At 51.6% G+C, this 18,961-nt stretch overlaps 1 protein-coding gene across 5 annotated transcripts in view; it reads left to right on the top strand.

The window, feature by feature from the left end:
- The window catches only part of SLC39A11 (solute carrier family 39 member 11), a 325,005-nt gene that overhangs the window by 80,307 nt on the left and 225,737 nt on the right, over positions 1-18,961 (top strand). For 3 of the 5 annotated variants that reach the window (XM_080826002.1, XM_080825999.1, XM_080826000.1), the window contains exon 5: positions 18,578-18,698. In XM_080826002.1, coding sequence (XP_080682128.1) covers positions 18,578-18,698 — 121 coding nt within the window. Of the gene's footprint in view, positions 1-18,577; positions 18,720-18,961 lie in introns of all 5 variants that reach the window. The other 2 variants (XM_080826001.1, XM_080825998.1) reach the window with 1 other exon arrangement.

The raw sequence follows: 18,961 nt of genomic DNA, 5'->3' as shown, positions 1-18,961 counted from the left end.
CTCAATCTGGTAGCTTCCTCTGTGGCTAGACCCAGAGGACGGGGTTGGTGGAAGTCTTTAGGGGGCGGCTTTCCTTCTCATCTTCTCCTCACTCCTCCTCCTGTGGGACAACAGGACTCAGCACCTGGGGATGCAGCCTGCATGGCTAAGGGCGACAGGGCAGGCACCCAGAAGGAGCCTGGCTCCTCCGGGCAGTCTTGGGTCCGTGGAACCAGCTTCACTGTTGACTCCAAGTCTTCTTGCTGAGTGAGACAAACAATACTTTACGTGTTTAAGTTATTGCAATAGGGTTTTCTGTCTCCTTCCTCTTCAAGTTTTTATTTATTTGAGAGAGAAAGCGGGAGCATGAGCTGGGGGCGGGACAGAGGAGAGAATGTCAAGCAGAGTCTGCACTGAGCGCAGAGCCCAACACGGGGCTCGATCCCACAACCCTGAGATCATGACCCGAACCAAAATCTCGAGTCTGACGCTTAACTGACTGAGCCACCCAGGCGCCCCTGGATTTGCTGTTTCTTCTAATCAAACCTAGTCTTAACTAGTTATTTGAACTGACTTTTTGCAAGGAAAAGAGGGCTTCTGTCATTTTTCTATTTTACGTTAGTTCAAATTCCCTCAAAAAAGAGGACAAGCAGAAGCAGGTTTGGAGGTACCCATGGCTGGTACAAGGGCTCAGCTGGCAGCCTGTGTGGTTGTTGGAGAGGAAGGATCCAGGTTGAAGGAGCCGGTTGCAGCGTCTAGAAACCCACGGCATTCTCCTCTGTCCTGCCTGACTCTCACAGAGTTGGCTCTTTGTCTTTTGAGTTCTGAACAAAGAAAAAGAGTGTCCAACAGGAGTTCTGCCCAAAACCTGACCCTAGCAGAGAAAGTGGGGGGCAGGAGCCCAGGCAGCCGGGCATAATGACTAGAGTGCTTTCCTTGCATAGAACCACCTCCTGTCTCCAAAGTCAAGACCCTGTGCGGACTGACTTTGGTTGCTGCGGTCTGGGAAGGGAGCCTCACGGACCCCAGGAAATAATCCGTCATTGGCAAATAGAGGAGAACGAACTTAGGAACAGCGACCTTTTCTTTTGAAGCTTCTCTGAGGGAGGTAACAATGGAAAATAATTATTAAGTCTCCGAGGGCCCGGGGGCCCTGAATGGAAGCGGGCGAGGGGTATTGATTAGCTGGATGGCTCTTTAAAGAGCTGGCTCTGTTTGCCCTCATGCCTCATGAGCAGGCGGCCTCTTTTCTGTCTCCCTACTTATTGGATTTTAGATGGCAACGTACACAAACACTGCTTTCGCTGGGTAAATATTAGGCTTATGGTTGGATGGGGAGACTGCAGAGGGACTCTATCAAATGGAAGGGTTGGGGAGGGGGAGGCGGCCGTCTATATCTTAGTGCCCAAACCTGGCCCGGCTCTGCACCTTCTCCGGCCTCCTTCTGTCCACTGATGCCCTCCCTCACTTTCCTAACATGACAGGCCACGATAGCTGTCATCCGCCACAAAGGGAGAAAGTGGTGCTGACCCCCGGGCAATGTCTTTTTCTCTTCCGTGGTGGGAGCCTGACGACACCGAGTCCCTTTTCTTTCCCCTTGCCCTGTGGTTTCCACTGCGAAGATAGCCGCAGTCACACTCCTCCATGTGGTAATGAGCTAATATTAATTGAGCGCTTAGTACATGCCAGGTGTCCTGCGAAACTTGTTACATAAATGTTTTCATTCTCATTCCATAGAGAAGCTCATGGCTGAGCAGGTTGGAAGCAGAACTTGCACCTGGACACTTGGCCTAAAGTCGGGATTTCAGCCCCTTTTCACAAACCATAGAGGCTTTGTTAGATAAAATCTTGACTCCCCACGTGGCTGCATTGGAGGTCCCCTCCACCACCTTTTTTTTTCTTTTTTTTTCCCCAAATACAATACAATATTTTATTTTAATTAATTTATTTTTATTAACATTTTAAAAAAATTTTATTTATTTATTTGACAGACAGAGATCACAAGTAGGCAGAGAGGTGGGCAGAGAGAGAGAGAGAGGAGAAAGCAGGCTCCCTGTGGAGCAGAGAGCCCTATGCGGGGCTCGATCCCAGGACCCTGAGATCATGACCTGAGCCGAACGAAGGCAGAGGCTTAACCCACTGAGCCACCCAGGTGCCCTGTTTTTCTTAACATTTAATGTATTATTTGTTCCAGGGGTACAGGTCTGTGATTCATCAGGATTTTACGATTCACAGGATTCCCCATAGCACACACCCTTCAGTTTATGTCTCGTGTGCCCCGTTATACTTTGGGTTGGGGGCGCCTTGGGCTCCTGACCGCAGCCCTCCCCGGGGGGCTGCCCTTCTGGGGAAGGAAGAGTTTGGCCCACAGGTGCACTCCTGGTGCTGTGCCCCTTCCCCGGCTGAAGGGGATCTGCTCAGGACTGGTCACATTTGTTCATGTCACTCCACTCAAGACAGCGGCAAACTTCCTTACAGAGCTACTGACCACAAGGGCTGATGGTGGTCTCATGTACGTGATTTTTAATGCCTGCTCTCCATCTGGGTAGAAGATAGGAGAGAACACCTTCTCCATCGGGAGGCGTTTGGGGATAAGGGGTGAGGTTTTCCTGAGAATTGGGGGTGTCCTGCATTTCCTGTGGGAGATAGAGTTGCACTGTCAACCTGAGCTGATTTCTGGCCACCTGAGAAATAAACTGATTTTCAGAGAGAGGGAGGGGAGCTGAATGGGTGTGTGTGTGCACGTGTGTGTGTTTGTGCACACATGTTCGGTGGTGAATACAAACCTTGATGATGTCTATAAGCAGATTCTAGGGTAACTGGCTACGGAAAGTCTCATTATTTTTTAATAATTTTTTTAAAAGATTTTATTTATTTAACAGAGAGAGATCACAAGTAGGCAGAGAGGCAGGCAGAGAGAGAGGAGGAAGCAGGCTCCCTGCTGAGCAGAGAGCCCGATGCGGGGCTCGATCCCAGGACCCCAAGATCATGACCTGAGCCAAAGGCAGAGGCTTAACCCACTGAGCCCCCCAGGCGCCCCCGGAAAGTTTCATTTTAACTCAGGTTCACCACCACGCCCCAACCTGTCCTAAGAGAGGGTCATAGTGAGCGAGCAGTCATCATTACTCTGCGACTTTACCTTCTCTCTCCTCCTGCCTCCTGCTTTGGTGAGCAGAGACTGACGGAAAGGCATGAAATTTGGGAAAGAAGAAGTCTGGCTGATTCAGAGGCAGGAAAGTCAGCGTCTTGGTGATCCCGTCCAGTAGCACGGGGGAGACACTGCTGGCTGTCATCCTGTGCCCCGAACACTGGAGAGGTGGCCAGGGACACTGAGTCCCGAGCCCCATGGGGGTGGCATGGACAAGGAAACACAGGGGAGAGCCTGTTGGGTGAGGTCGGCTTGCAGGAGTCCTTTCAGGAGAAAATGACTTTATACTGGTTCTCTGCTTTGCTTTTGTTGGGGAGCCTTCCTCTTACCCCCTGGAGAGGTTAGAAGCCCAACATGACCCCAGGACTCACGGTCCTTCAACTCAGGCCCCCCTGGACTGCTGTTCTCTTAGCTAATCGTTCAATCTCCTTTTTAATAGGCATAAAATGGGAGCCTTCCGGGGCAAATCCTGGTATATTACAGTGGACTTAATTGTCTTCGGTAAGTTTTGCCCTCAGCAAGATGTCAAAGCTTGTTTTCATGTAGATATTAAGTTGATAGGGGCTGTTATATATTTGCTGTTATTAGCGCCTTCTCTTTCCCTGCCTCTCCGGCAATTCAGCACAGACACTCAGGATTCTCTTGTTTCGGGCTTAAAAGGGAAACCCTGTTAGTGTGGTGTGGCTGATTCCTGAACGCCCAGCTTCTGATGAAGGGCTTGTCACCTGTAACGGGCTCACGTTTTGCAGCCCAGATAAACAGTACTGCCAGCGCAAAGGTGAGAACTTGCAGCCGCAAGAAGCAGAAAGTTGCAAGTTTGCGCTTAGCTTGCGGGTTCCTGGCTAAGAGGAACTATTTATTTATTTATTTATTTTGCAGGGGGAGAAGTTTGGGTGTGGGGTAGAGAGAGTATAAGTTGTTGGCATCTTTTCTCTAACCCCACAAAGGACCCTGACTTATGGAGTGCTGATTTGTCTTATTTTCTTTTTAAGATTTTATTTATTTATTTAACAGACAGAGATCACAAGTAGGCAAAGAGGCAGACAGAGAGAGAAGGGGAGGCAGGCTCCCTGCTGAGCAGAGAGCCCGATGTGGAGCTCGATCCCAGGACCCTGACATCATGACCTGAGCCGAAGGCAGAGGCTTAACCCACTGAGCCACCCAGGTGCCCCGTGATTTGTCTTATTTTTTAAAAGCTGGCTTTTTAACTGTTGCCAGTGTAAAGACAAATGGTTTGGGGCTTTGGGGACTTTCTGTGGGTGCTGGGAAGCCCTGGCTGTGGTGCCGGGCGCCCCTGGCCTCTTTCTCCCTGGGCACCAATCCCCAGACTCTGGCAGGATGAGTCCGTTTTGGGAGGAGGATCCCTGGTGGCTGGAACGCCAGGCTTGGGGAGAATATGCGAGAGGCTGTGATACTCTGTGACATCGAACTCTGGGTGTCACATATGCCCTCTGGACTTCATGATATTTACAAAATATTAAAGAGTGATATCCTGTCTTCCATCACCAGCTGTTCTCAGGGTCTTCTCCACGGAAACCTGGGAGATGAGTTTGGTGTGTCTCCTTCTGGATAGTTTTTCCTGCGTATTTACGGGAGTCCTGAAAATACCCATAGGAAATATAGTGTGTGTGTGTGTGTGTGTGTGTGTGTGTGTGTGTGTGTGTCAGAGAGAGAGAGAGAAGGAGAGAGAGGGAGAGGAGGACACATACACACACACACACAGGAAGAGGGAGGGCAAGAGAGGGAGGGAGAGAGCCCGTGAGAACATATGTGGCATATTGTTCAGGCTTACGGTCCCCTGACTGGTGTTCTGGAGCTGCCCTGTTGTTTGTCCCAGGGTGGTGTTTTAGGGGGCAGTTGCCATGGCTCATATCTGCTGTTCCTCCCACCCACTGTGTTCCTTTCCCACACTGGACCCTCTGAGAACTTAGAGCCCTCCCTGGGAACCCTCCCCTGAGGCTGGATCCTGGCGGCCGGCTGAAACCAGTTCAGTTGTGTTCTCCCTGGAACCAGCTGTTTTGGCCATCCTTGCCTGAGGCCAGGTCCTGGTGCTGGTTTCCCCAAGGGATCTAACCCCAGAACTTCCCTGTGGTCCTGCTTCCTGCCTATAGGGTGGCTGCGTTACTGCGGGAACGTGTCCCAGGCATGGGAAGAGGCTCTAGGGCTCTGTGACCTCCCCTTCCCTGGCACTGGCTCCCCCAGCAGACGCATGAGCTGTGCATTTCACGTGGGGGTGTGGAGGGCTCTGGATTCGATCCCGGGCTCCTGCAGGGAGCTGCTTAGGGGCCAGAAGAACCCTAGTGCCTTGGGAAGTCAGTGCACCACGATCCCCATGACAAATAATTTTTTTTTTCCTTTTAGTTAACTCTTTGAGAGGTAGAATAATCCGGGGCTGTAGTGTAGTGTCTTGGAAGTGTAGCTCTGGCATTTTCCCACGTGGTCTCGCTCACTTGGTGCAGAGGGCTCAGGTACCAACTGCGCAGGCGCAGGTGTGCGTGGCGGGCGGGGCTGCTGTGGACGTCAGATGCCCCACCCACCTGGTCCCTTAGGCAGGTGGGCAGCAGTCGGGTGGCTGGGGGGATGCACCTGTGCGTTAGTCATTTCTCTCCGTGTGACCTTAAGCGCTGTCAGCAGCCCTTCAGACTCTCACCTAGGTCCCTCCACACAAATGTCCTGGTCTTAGAAATAGTAGGAAAAAGAGACAATGTCAAGCGACCGGTTTGCCGTGAATCCGTCCATACTGTTTCCTGCACTGAGCCTTGCACTTGTCTGTATTTGCCTTTGTGGAGACGCCCCTCTTAATTCAGTAATGGATACCTTCCTTCCTGCTTGCCCCCTTTAGCTCATGGGATTTTGAGGGCAACAGCTAATTTTCCAGGTTTGTGTTTGCTCCCGCTGCCACATCCAAACTTTGCTTTCCAGGCCCCCCGGGGGAAACACATTAATCTTGTCTCTTTGTGCCCACGTAGGCATGCAGGGTGCTGTTCCCCGGAGAAACAGCAACCACGGAGGGTGGGAAGGAACAGATGCAGCCGAGGAAAGCACCCTCCTTAGTCTAGGGGCCACGACATAGTTAACCCGCATATTAACCTCTCTCCTTGATGGCAGCACCCTGACAATGACTGTCTGTCCAGCCAGCCCTCTGGTTAAGCCGAGGCTGACTTGCTGGCCTCCTGCATCCGCTCGGGAGGTGTTCAGTGGGAATACCTCCCATATTGTCCCACCTGCACAGACGTACTAGAGGAAAGCGATCAGTCCCTTTTCGCCTCTGACAAGTTTGCATTTTTTTGCAAAGGCTGTCTCCCCTGACGGTTGGAGCTTTCCATGATGGATTGTTTTTCTCGTTTGGGAGAAGACGCCTGTGCTTTTTCTCTCTTCAATTAGCCTACCCCTCCAGGGTACCTGCAGACATGTCAGCCCTAGTCTCCCTCCTGAGAGGGGACTCTGGTGTGGAGGCCAATTTCAGACGGCCACTGGGCTTTATCTGTTAGAGCCCACACAACAGGGACACACACATAACACATTCTTGTATGCAGATTCGTCTCAGCAGGGTGTTGTCTCATAATAAAAGGTATGGTTTCTTGCTGTAGCAGATCCGTGAACTTCTGAAAATACCACCACCTTCAAAACCTGCCTATCTTCCAGCTGTGGGTATCTGCTCACCTTCTGTGTGTGGTAGGGAGGGAGCTGTGGCTACTGATAGTCCTTGTGGGAGACGAACCCATGCCTGAAAGCTAGTCGGGCTAGCTTGTGTGGGCGTCCGATTTTCCTTGGCCTTGAAATCCAGGGAATCCTTGCTCAGGAGAACCGGGCCGTCTTTTCTTGCAAGCCCTCTGTGTGCATTACCTGCCTGAGGAAACACAGCCCTGCAACCCTCTGCCACTGGCAGTGGAAGCCCCTGTCCCCCCCTTGATGCCCCTTTGGATCTAGAGTCACTCCATTGTTGCCCTCTGCTCGTCTTGTCACCTGGTGGGCTCGTCACCCCGACCCAGCTGGGATGGCGTCCCACCTTGCAGCCGCCGAGGGCTTTTGCTCCGGATGCACCACCGAAGTGGCTGGGAAAGTTATGGGGAGGTGTGGCTGGTGGGATTCTCCCTTGGAGGCAGCAGATGCCTTCGTCTGGAATTAGACTTTTGTGGATTTATCGAAGGTTGGGGGTAGAACAGGCCTTCACCATTGTCTGCGCCAAAGCCCCTTGTTTTACGAGCAAGAGCTGAAGTATGGTCTCAGCAGAGCTTTCTTCCTGTTCAGGCTTTGTGGCTCTTGGGGTGGCCTTGACCCTGCCTGTCCCTGCAGCTGCCCGTGGTCATCCGTCCTGCCTTCCTCTCCACCCAGAAAGCCTCTCCCTTATGCTTTTATCTAGATACCAACTTTCCCCACGTCTTGCTGGCATTTCTGTACCCCCGTCATCCTACTGCCCAAGTATTTCGCTCTAATACTTGACTCGAGTTAGCATGGAGCAACACACAGTTTCTTCTTCATCTTCTTTTTTAATGGGATTTTTAATAGGATAATGGTCTTATTGACATTGTTAGTAATGAATAGTTTTATGCCCGTTTTCTGGTGTTTGAGAAGGATTTTAATTGCTTCGGTAATATCCTTACCTACCCCTAGAGGCCTTTGGCTCCCAGCTGTGAGGTAGTTGATGGGAATTAGGAGTCCTGCCTAACCAGGACTCTGACAACCGGAGACTCTGACTAAACCAAGTGGCCCATGCTGGTACCAAACATGGCCTTATCGCCCTGTGTTCATAACTTGAGGGTGATTTGTTCTTCTCACACTAATTAGCATATCAGCACTGTCCCGCAGCTACCCGGGGACTATCTGGTTTGTCACTCAGTCCACAGGTCAGCATTTTAGGACCACAAGCTGGACTGGGTCCCCTTGCCCCCACAAGCTTTTTTGCCCTTTTTTAATCCCTGTGGAGCTGTGCAGGGAGAACCATTGTGTACCCCAAAGAGGCACCATACCTGGCTTACCTTTGGACTTTCATGGGCCCCTTCCTCCACCAAAAAAAGACCAAAAAAGGACTAAAAGTTATACTTTACAGCTAGGTTAGTGTAAAGATGAATATCATGCAGGCTGGATTCATTTTTTTTTTTTAAGATTTTATTTATTTGAGAGAGAGAACACAAGCAGAGGGAGAGGGAGAAGGAGGCTGCCGCTGAACAGGGATCCTAATGCGGGACTTGATCCCAGGACCCTGGGATCATCTACCCGAAACCGAATTCCGCCAATGACCAGTGCCCTTGGAAGCGGGCCCCGAGCCTCAGATGAGATCGCGGCTTTGATTTCGGCCCGAGGACACCCTGAGCCAAGGACCCAGTTTAACTTACTCCTGGATTCTTGACCTGTGGTAACCAAGATAGGAAACGACGGATGCTCACAGCCCCCCCGACCAGGTGGGATTTTGTGCAGCAGTGGTAACCTCCTGCAAGCAGGCCCTGTGCTTTGGAATTTAGGCTTAGGGAAGAGAGAAAGGGGAAGGTGTGGGTCTCTACCTCCCCAAGGCAGGAAGCAGAAAATTATTCCTTAGATGCAGGCAGTTCAGGTTGGCGTTCAGCTGCCAAGTGCGCATCAGGCCCAGATAACGTTGAATAATTAATTCTGCTCTGAGCAGAGTGGTGCCTTGCATAAAGCCCCATTTAAAAAAAAAAAAATGAAGTCTGTTCTTCAAAGGCAGAGCTTCTCTTTTGAAGTGGTTTGCATGCCATTTCCAGGCTGCTTCCTTAGCATAAAAACACTCAGGGGTTTGCACCCTCCTCCAAGGACCCCCCCCCTCTCCTCCCGTCTTTGAGTCACTAAGAGGCCCCTGATTCCACCTTTCCCAGCTGGCTTCCTCTGGGCCCCAAGCCCTGGTCACAGCCCTGTTAGGAAGCTGTGTGTCTCAGCCTCGGAGACATGATCATGGGGAGGCGGACAGGCTGTTTTCAGCAATGGTTTGAGGCTTCAGACCCTGGTGGTCAAGGTGTCCTGGGGACCAGTGCTGCTAAGTAGGGGCGGGAGGCTGAGGGACTGACAAGTGGAGATGTGGACTGGGAGCGTGACGGGCGGGGACGGTGCTGGAAGGCCTCCGTACACCGGGGGGGAGGGGAGGGCACAACCACCCTGTCTCCACCACCGCTGTCCTTCCAGGCCGCTACCTGGTGAGCTGCGGGGGAGGCCATGCTGTGCCCAAGTGGCTCAGGACACAAACACTGAAGCTGTGTTGAATTCTCAACCGTGCTGCTTCTCTCCTCTGTCGGAGTTGATGCTTATGTCTCTGATTCGCTGCATGGATAGGTCAGTGCCCCCAGCTTGGCACCGAGGGCACCTCTCTCCCTTCCGATGACCGATCTCTGTGTCTTGCTTTCCATTTTAGGGCATCTTTACCAGGAATAAGATTTCTAGGTTCTTCTCTTGTTGCCTGGAGACCCAGTGATGACGTTGGGCCATTACCCCACAGAACCTTGCTCTGGTTTCCATCTAGCTGTGCTCGTGAAGTGAGTGTTCACAGGCTGTTGTGTGTGGGCTGAGATGTTAAAGGTCGTGATTCCATATCTCGGGGATTGTGCCAGGCCTGGAGAGACCGCCACACCGATCGCTCCATGTGAACACTGTGCTCAGACAACTCTCCTCGCTGAACGTAACAGCATAAGACTTTGTGCCCAGTGTGTGTGTGTTCCCACACACCCTCCTTGGGTCACTATCTGTGGGGTCCCTTCTTGAGTTGCCTTAATACATTCCTGGTTGGCCACATCCTGGTGGGAGGAGGAATAGAGAGATTTGGAATCAGTAGTTCTGGGTTCAAATCCTGCTTGTGCCTCTGACTAATGGCATGATGTTAGCTGAGTCATTAGCTTTTATGACTTAGTTTCCTCAAATGTAAAATGGGGGTGGGTGGGTGGATTACATCCGTCATCTTGGACTGCCGTTACAAAGTACCACAGACTGGATAGCTTCAACAATAGAAATTTATTGCCCCAGTTCTGGAAGCTGTAAGTCCAAGATCAAGGTTGGCAGGGTTGGTTCCTTCTGAGGGCCCTGAAGGAAAGATCCATTCCAAGCCTCTCTCCTTGGCATGTCGCCCGCCATTTTGTCTCTGTGTCTTCAGATTGCCTTCTCCGCATGCGTGTCTGTGTCAGATTTCCTTCTCTTATAAGAACACCAGTCAGATTAGATTACATCCCATCCCAACAACTGCGTTTTGATTTAATTACCTCTTTAAAGATCTTATCTTCAAATAGAGTCTCATTCTGGGGTACTGGGGGTTAGGATTTGAGCATAGGAATTTTAGTGGTGGGGAAGTTCAGCCCGTCGTGGAGGTGGTGATGCTCCCTGTTGGTCTACATCAGAAGGTATGGAGGATCACATATGGTATCATAAAAGGGCATGTTCATGTGACGAGAGGTTTTCTGCAGACAGAGTTGCTTTCTCTAACACTGGTTCTGGCACGTGTGTGCAGTGAAAGCTGCTGGATGGAGTCAGCTCTCCAGCTGCTCTCCTGGAACTACTTGGAAGCCTCGATCATCTGTGCAAGGCTCCATGAAGTCGTTAGGTCTGAGCTTGGCTCAAACACATAACCTGTCTGTTGAATCTGCGCTTAGCAATGAGCTTGGACCAACTCAGTGGTAAACGTGAATGCAAACAAAGACCCTGAGATCGAGCAGTAGGATTTGGTCGTAAAGGGGTCACCTTGGTGATTCAGGTTGTTGGTATTCTTTCTTTTCTATAGATTATCATTTAAGTGAAAATATAAAATTAAAAAAATTTTATGTAAAACCTTCAGATCTCTGAGAATGTGTCCTAGGGTCCCCATCAGAGAAGCACTGTTTTGGGGGAATGAGACTGAATTTGCAAGTTTAATCAGGAGCCGTTGTTTACAGGCTAGATCCGCGGGGAACCGCGTGTGGTTTGTGGGCCCCAAATGTTCGGTGCAACATTTTATGTGTCTGTGCATATATGCTGTGGTAGATCGCAAAAACAGGCACATAACCCTCCCCTGTTGTCCTCTGTGCTCTGGCAACATGACACCAGATCCTCCCAACGAGATGTATGGTTGACCTATCCATGCCTTCAGGGCTCACTGGCTTGGCTGCGGTCAGCGGGAGGGTAGCGGATGTGATCCCGGCAGAGACTTGAACAGCACTTGACATTGGATGCTGCCTTATCTTGCTGGCCCCAAAACCCTGAATTCACTCTATAAATAAGCCCAGTGTCATCCGCTGGAGAATGACAGGCCACATAGAGAAGAATCCTGTGTCCCAGCCAAGAGTCAGGCAACTCCTGGCCAGCAGCATGTGCACCTCCAGACGCATGTGCCATCCTGGACTGTCCAGCCCCTGGGTGAGCCAGGGGTCCAGGCAACCTTGACTGAGCCCAGACAGCAGATGGGCAGCAGCGCCCCATTGACTGGGGACTCAGGGGCATTAATAACCGTTGCTTTAAGCTACTAAGTTCTGAGACGTTTTGTTACCTAGCAATGACCGTCTGGTACACATGCATTTATTAATCTTTTTTTTTCTGGGAAGAGAGATCTTGTCCTTTTGCAGATTTCTGGAGGGATCTGATATCTTTTCAAAGGAGAATGTAGGTAAGAAAGAGTTGCCTGAGAAAGCCCAGCTGGGGGGAAGCCAGAAAAGGCTCAGTATGGATCATAAGGGTGTATTTTAATGAACTCCAGGGCGAGGCCGAGAAGTAGGCTAAAAGTGATGGATAAACCTTGAGGGTTAGGAAGGTGAGACCACATTATCTGTAGGTACCTGCATTTCTTTAGATTTGTATTTTCGTTTCAAGGAAAAGTTATATTTCAAGTTATCAGAAAGCACAGAATGGTTTGGAAAACTCTGCCAACCCCCATCTCTCTGTCAGCCACGCTAGCAGAAGACTTGACTCTTTGGAACACAGGCGTGGTATGGAGCCACTTACCTGGGCCCGCTGTGGGAGGGCTGTCTTTGCAGGCTCTCGGAGAGCTGTATCTTTGCAGAGCCATGTGCTTTAAAATCAGTTTTATGTGATTAAATAGGCTTGATTATGAATAGTAATTTGGCATCAGAAATAGGAGAAGGTTTTGTCCCTAAAAAGATAGTCTGAGTGATAGCAGACTTACGTAGCTTAAATATAGCTACAAGTCCGTAATTAACTTCTGCCTTTGTAAAGCTCCAGGCCAAGGTCAGGCAGGAAGGGGGAAGATGTGGCCTTGGAGGGGTCATGGGCTTCAGAGTAGGGAGGTCTTACCTTTGAGGGGAGCGAGCTGTGCTGTCCCACTCTGAGCGTTCCTGCCAGGAAGGGGTGTGGACACGGAGCCTCTGGGCAGCAGGTCACAGGGTAGGGGACTCCCCATCCTCACGTGGTCTCAGGGGTGATGTTGAGGGTTGCACATTGTCATTCTCAGGAGGGCAGAAGCAGGCGTGGGTGGGAAGCCCTCCTTCTTGCCCTTAGCTAGACCGCCTGGAATACTGCGAGGGCTTTGCTTTCCCATTCTGCACGAATCCCTCTTTCCTTCTTTCTCAAGGCCTAAACATTTTGTGGTCACCTGGGTCTTTGTGTTGTATGTTCTGCAACATTTCCCCTCTCATTGTGGAGGTTTGGGAGTATCGTTCATTCTGGCAATTAATGGGGTTAGTGAATGCGGACATAGTACTGAGGCCTGACAGAAGAGCAAGAAAGTACGGCTCCTGCTTCGAGAATCCCATGGTTTTGAGGTAGCCAAGGATGCCCGGAAGTTACTGTGTGCTGTTTGGTAAATGCTGTGACAGGAGCATGGGTGGGATGTCCGGGGAGCACAGAGAGGGAAGCATTTCTAATCCAAATGAGGCTGGGTCTATCCAGGAAGGCTTCCTGGAGAAGGGAGCTCGTGTTCTTCAGCCCAGATTTTAGAAGTATCCAGTATCGAGCACTTAGAAGCTTGAAAACCTGCCTTGCTGGCCATTGATTGGATCCTGGTTTGTTGCCATGGGGAGAAGGGACGTAGGCTGAGTTAGAGGTGCGATCCTAGTGTCCTCAGGCAGGGTAAACCGGCTGGGGGACCAAGTTCTTGGAGCTGTGATTTTCCTTGTCTGTAGGGCTCCTGGTTATGAGCCATGATCCCTGAACACATGGGGAGACTGAGGTAAGAAAGATGGCAGCGTCCTGCCTGAAAGAGCCTGAGGCAGGATTGTACCCTCCGTGACACTGCTCTGTGTCCCTGTTGCTTTGAGGCCAGCCACTTGTCACCTTAGGCCAGCCAGGCTCTGGGCAGCAGGTTGCTGCTGGGCTCCCTGGGAGAGAAGGTCATCTATTATGTAAGTGTCATCCCTATTCTGGCTAGTGATCAGGGGCGACATTTAATTTTTTTTCCATTATGTGGAATAATTTAAGATTGTGTTACGAGTGTCATTATTATTGCAATTTCCCGGTAATAAAAACAGCATCAATTATTTAATGTCACCTTGTGTGTCTGGGTGAAGTGGGGATGACGGGAGGCAGAGGCTGGGCAGAGGGGGAGGCTCAGCCCACGTGGGCTCCAGGCACCTTCCGTAGCATCAGCTTGGCCCGAGTCCCCACGGGAGGGGCTACGGCCCTGCTCGGACCCTCATTCCCTTCTCCATTGGGCGTATCACGGCCTCGCTTCAGCTGTGGCTGGCGGGCTGGCAGGGGTACCACGTCGTCCTCTAACCTTTGCCTTCCCCCCTCATTAGAGAGCTCTGACCTGCTGGTCAACCCCAGTTAAAGAACCTGCACTCTGTGGGGTCAGGGGAGCTCAGAGTCATCCCAGAGCTCCCCCAGCCTGAATGATCTTGGCAGGCAGCGTGCCCATGAGCGGCTGAGGGTCGTCTGCTCTGCCCTGCCCTGGCGGTTTTTCACAGCAATTGACATCCGAGTGGGAGAAGAGCCGAAGGCAGGTGAACGCTTGGAAGCTGGCCATTGGGACTTGGCGCAAATGGCCCTGAACTGCTTGCAATGAGTTTTGGGCCTGCAGTGCCTTGGCTCCTAGGGCCCATGTCCGTTGTGCTTTGGCAATGGGCTTCCTTTGCCATTACAGACTTCTTCCTCTCCGCATGGCTTCATCCCCCTGGCTGTGCTCTAGGCTTTTTCTTGTGGGACTCATTTCTCTGGGGCTCTAGAAACTTCTGCGGGCAGCACTTCTCCCCCTGGTGCCCAGGACAGCAAACCCTGATGAGCGGCACCCGGACTGTATTTCTTAGTGAAGATAAACGGCATTGTTTTCTGAAGGCCCTATGTTTTCATGTAAGGCATCCTGGGGGGCTGCTTTCCTCCACCCTCCCTCCCCTCATTTTCTTTCTCCCTTCTTTCCTTTCCTCTCCATTCCTTCTCTTTGGCTTCTGGAAACTGTTAATTATTCTCCAGCTCCTGCCGCTTTGCACAGCCCTTCCAGAGTGGGTGGAAATGGCTGTGTTTGTTCTGAACCAGACACTTGCTCTGGGCCATTAATAATAATGATAACAATTAATAATAATTCTGTCGCAAGAAGACAGCAATCTCAAGTTCCGTGGCCCTGGGTGGTGTTGCCTGGTGCCTCCCGGCAGCTCCCTCCCTGCTTTGGGGACCACACTGGATTTGAAGGGGTGGGCGGGGATGGGGGAGAAGGGCCAGAGGAGGACTTGGGGGGTGATGCAGAAGAAAATCAAGACTTGTACTTTGGAAAGGAGCCTGTGTGCCTGGCGTTTGGTGACCCAGCAACCCAGGAGCCCAGGGGAACCTGCCAGACCCATCCCACGCCGATGAGGATGGGCAGCCGAGCCGGCTCTTAGGGCTGTGGTGGGGAGTCGGGAGCAGCTTGCGTGAGTTAGATGTCTGCTCTGGAAGGCCTCACCCTGCTGTCCTCGCAGGGCCGGCAGGGATGGAGTGGGGAGCACGACTGGAAAAGCTTTGCAGAAGATACAAAAGAACAGAAAAGCCCTAGACATGTAAGGCCACTGTTGAGAGGGCTGTGCTGTCGTCAGCAAAGTAAGAGGAGGATGTAGAGAAGGAATTTCTCCCCAGGCTCTTAGTCACTGGTGCACAGGCCAAGGCTGTGTTCAAGGCAGCACCCCCTCCACTGGCAGTCTGCGTGCTCCGGGAGCAGCCCAGCCCCCAGGGAGCGAGGGGTGGGGTCAGCCCTGCAGGAGCTTCCTGATTCCACGTTCACGGGCATTAGATAGAGCCACCAAAGCAGCACTGGCATCTCCCACGGGGGCCATTCCTTGAAATTCCGAGGGACGCGTTTCTATTTCTGTTGTCCCCATTAGCGGTTGAGTGGAGAGGGTGGGTGACATGGAGAATCCCCAGAAGGGAGTCTGGAAGGAGTGCTAGGAGGCTGGCCGGTGTCTGGACTCCGAGAGGCGTGGGGAGTGTCACCAGGCATGGGGTACGGAAGCAATCCCGGGCTTCACTCTGTGGGTGTGCCCTGTGAGCCGGGTGGATGTGCTGGGTCCTTGTCTAGCTTTTAGATGGACAGCTTCTAAGCGAGTTGGAGGTGGGATAAAGTGGAGGAAGGAGATGGCTGGGCAGGGGGACGTTTGCCTCGCTGGGCCTTGCTGGAAACATGGTCTTCAGAAATCAGTGTGGCTTCTTCCCTGACTTCCAGGGACTTTGCTCAAACACCGGGGAGGCCACCTTCCGCATCTTCCCTGGAGGGGAGCACTCCATCCTTAACATTTTCCGGTCGGCTAGCGCACCTGCCAGGTGCAGGAACAAGGTCTCTCCCGACGCCGGAACCTTGGGCGCGTGGCCGGGCTGACTGGCTGGGACTGCAACGTCTTCTTGCTTTATCAGTTCCCGGCACTCTGTTTTGCATTTATTGTTGCTTTATCGTCTGTCTCTGGAAGGAGAACTCAAGATTCACGAGGACGTGGCTGACCTCGTTTTGCCAGAACCTCGCATGGTTCTGAGACTTGGTGGTTGCTTCCTAAGAATTAGTCAGATCCACGAAGGGAGGCAGGCTTCCTAGAAAAAGTGGCAAAATTCTGACCTTCACTTTAAAAAAGAGGGCCTGTGAGTTGCCAGCGTTACCAACAACGTGGGGAGCTTCGGGGCCCTGACCATCCTAAATCGTTCAAAAGCAGTGCTCCCTCAGCCTTGGCTTGGTGACCTCTGGCTGCATCATTTTTTGGGGGGGGCCTGTCCCATGCAGTTAGGATGTTTAGCAGCTCCCCTAGCTTCTGCCCATTAGAAGCCAATATTCCTCTCTCCTGCTCCCTGCACAAAAAAGTGCCCATTGCCAGTGTACCTTGGGCGTCAGAATCACCCAGGCTGAAAACCACTGTTCTCAGGTAAAAGTAGGTCCCCCCAAGCCACACCTCGCTGAATGGGCTGAGTAAGCAACGTCAGGCATCTAAATGGTGTGATGTTTCTGCTGTAAGGAAGTGGTCCTCTTTCCCTATCCTTTCCCCGGTGATGCATCAATCACATTATAAAAAAAATCCCCTTACGAAGGAAGACAAAGGAAGGAAAATCAGCCGACACATTCTCGCGGTGAAACACGTCTTTTATTGCCGTAGTAATTCCTCAGATGTCAGCGCGTGGCAGAGAATTAGAAACAAGTAAAGCACACAAACAAACACAGAGCTGTGACTCGGTGGCCCACGGCACAGCACAGACACCAGCTGTCACCCGGGGGTGCCGAGAGGGAGTTTCTCCAGGGGGAGAGACTGGCCCTCTCAAAGTCCCTTCTGTCCCCACGATTCTGTCCATCTGTAGTGCCAGCCTTGACTGTGATATGGTGTGACAGGCCGCCTCTCTTGGTGCTCCTCCCAGGGACAGAGCGGGGGACATCCTGCTGCCCCTGGGACTCCATAAAGGGGCCCGAGGACCAGAACAAGAGAAGCTCAGACAGAGCCACAAGGCTTTTCTTTTTTTTTCCCCCCTTTTACAACACGGTTCTGTGAGGTGTCGCCACCCTTATTTCAAATGCCTTATGGACGATGTCGCCCAATAAAATGACCAGGACAATGTCGTTGTGTTAGACAAATGGGATGACATGGAAGGGAGGGCTTATGTCTTCATTTTCAACATGTCATTGGAAAGAAATAATGAACTTAAATATCTGAATTATTAGATTCTCTTTCGATTCCTGATCCCCAGGGACCCTGGAAAACAAGGAGATGTGTGCGCGTGCGTGCGTGCGTGTGTGCGTGTGTGTGTGTCTATGTAAGATACACCCAGGCATAACTTTGATGAAGTTCCTTCCGGAAAGCAGTTTAACCGAGACTTTTAGTAGTTGCTTATACATGGGTGCATTTCAGTGATTGGATCATCAGTCTTCTCCTCTCCTATATTAGAGACACATATTTTATTTTTTTTTTAAGATTTTCTTTATTTATTTGACAGACAGAGATCACAAGTAGGCAGAGAGGCTGTCAGAGAGAGGGGTGGGGGGTGGGAAGCAGGCTCCCCGCCGAGCAGAGAGCCCTATGCGGGCCTCGATCCCAGGACCCTGAGATCATGACCTGAGCCGATGGCAGAGGCTTAACCCACTGAGCCACCCAGGCGCCTGAGACACATATTTTAAATGGAAATTTCTGTTTTGAAACTATTTTTGCCTGGATTTTAAAAAATATCTTGGTGGTTGGTTTTGGTTTTTTGTTTGTTTTGTTTTGTTTGCCCATCGAGATGATTCTACTCACCTTCCCTCAGTGACTAGCATCAGCATGTTTGGGGAAAGCCCTCTCGGGGCTGCTTACCCATCTCCCTCAACCCCGTCAGGATCCTGTGCCTCTGTAACCCATTAGCAGAATCCAAGGGGTTTCCGCGGATGCCTTTGAAGAGGAGCTCGGTCCCATTATGGTCTCATTTATCTGTTCCTACTGGAATGTAGGCTTCATGAGAAGCTCTGACTTTGTCTTGTTCACCAAGGAGCCACGAAGTTGGCGGTCTATAAGTCTTAGTCCCATAAACATGGGGATCAAAATCAAGATTTTGCCTCATTAATGTAGAGACAGTCACATTAAGGAGCTATAGACAAAGCACAAAGGTGACATGGCTGTCTTAAGGTCCGTCGGGACTTCACTCCAAATATGTTGGGTCCCCGCGATGGGCACTGTTTCCTTCCTTTCAGGTGCTTTTGTTTGGATCGCTTCTCCTTTGGATCTCATGAGAACTGTGAAGGTGGTCAGTTCCTAAAAACATTGACCTTGTTCCTGTATGTAGCAAGGCCGCCATCCAAGAGAACCTGCCACGTAGCCTTCTTGGGACGGTTCGGGAGCTGAGTTCCTTGTGCCCTTTGCCCTGCGGTGATGCAGCGTGGACTGCCTCCCTCCCTTTCCCAGGATGTGTTCTTCCCATTTTTAGGATCAGCATTGAACAATCCTCAGATCCCAGGGCTTTTGTCACCCCAGAAGCTCTACAACCAGAAGGCTTGTCGTCTTCCTTGTGAGCCAGCCCCAGCACTTTTGGGGAGACTGGCCGGCTGCCTGGGCAGCTCTGAGCTGGAGGGGTCTGGGGAGTGAAGGTGGTGGGGTGTTACAGTGACGTCACTGCTTCTTGTTTTAGGGTGCAGCAGAAGATCCCCCGACGGCCCTGGCACTGAACTTCACCCCTGCGTCGCTGAAGAAGTCTGACACTGAGGGTCCCCGGCTGCTCTTCCCTGAGAGTGAACTTTCCATCCGGATAGGTAGAGCTGGGCTCCTTTCAGGCAAGCTCCCTGCAGACCCTGGGCTGAGTCAGGCAGCCGAGGCTCAGGCGTGGTGGCAGAGGAAGGACAGGGGAAAGGGCCTGTGTTCTGTCCTGTCCATACACGTGACTTACCCCACCATGGCACAGGGCCGGACCGGTATCTGGCCCCGTGCCTTCCTTCCCTGTTGCTCTCCAGACCACCTGCACGAGCTCACAGGGCCTTCTCTTTGTCTTCCCAGCCAGGCCAAGTGGGACCCCTCT

This window comes from Martes martes, assembly GCF_963455335.1.
Source record: "Martes martes genome assembly, chromosome: 16".
NCBI classification, from domain to species: domain Eukaryota; kingdom Metazoa; phylum Chordata; class Mammalia; order Carnivora; family Mustelidae; genus Martes; species Martes martes.
The sequence above is the reverse complement of the archived record's forward strand: the minus strand, read 5'-3'. Positions and strand labels throughout refer to the sequence as shown.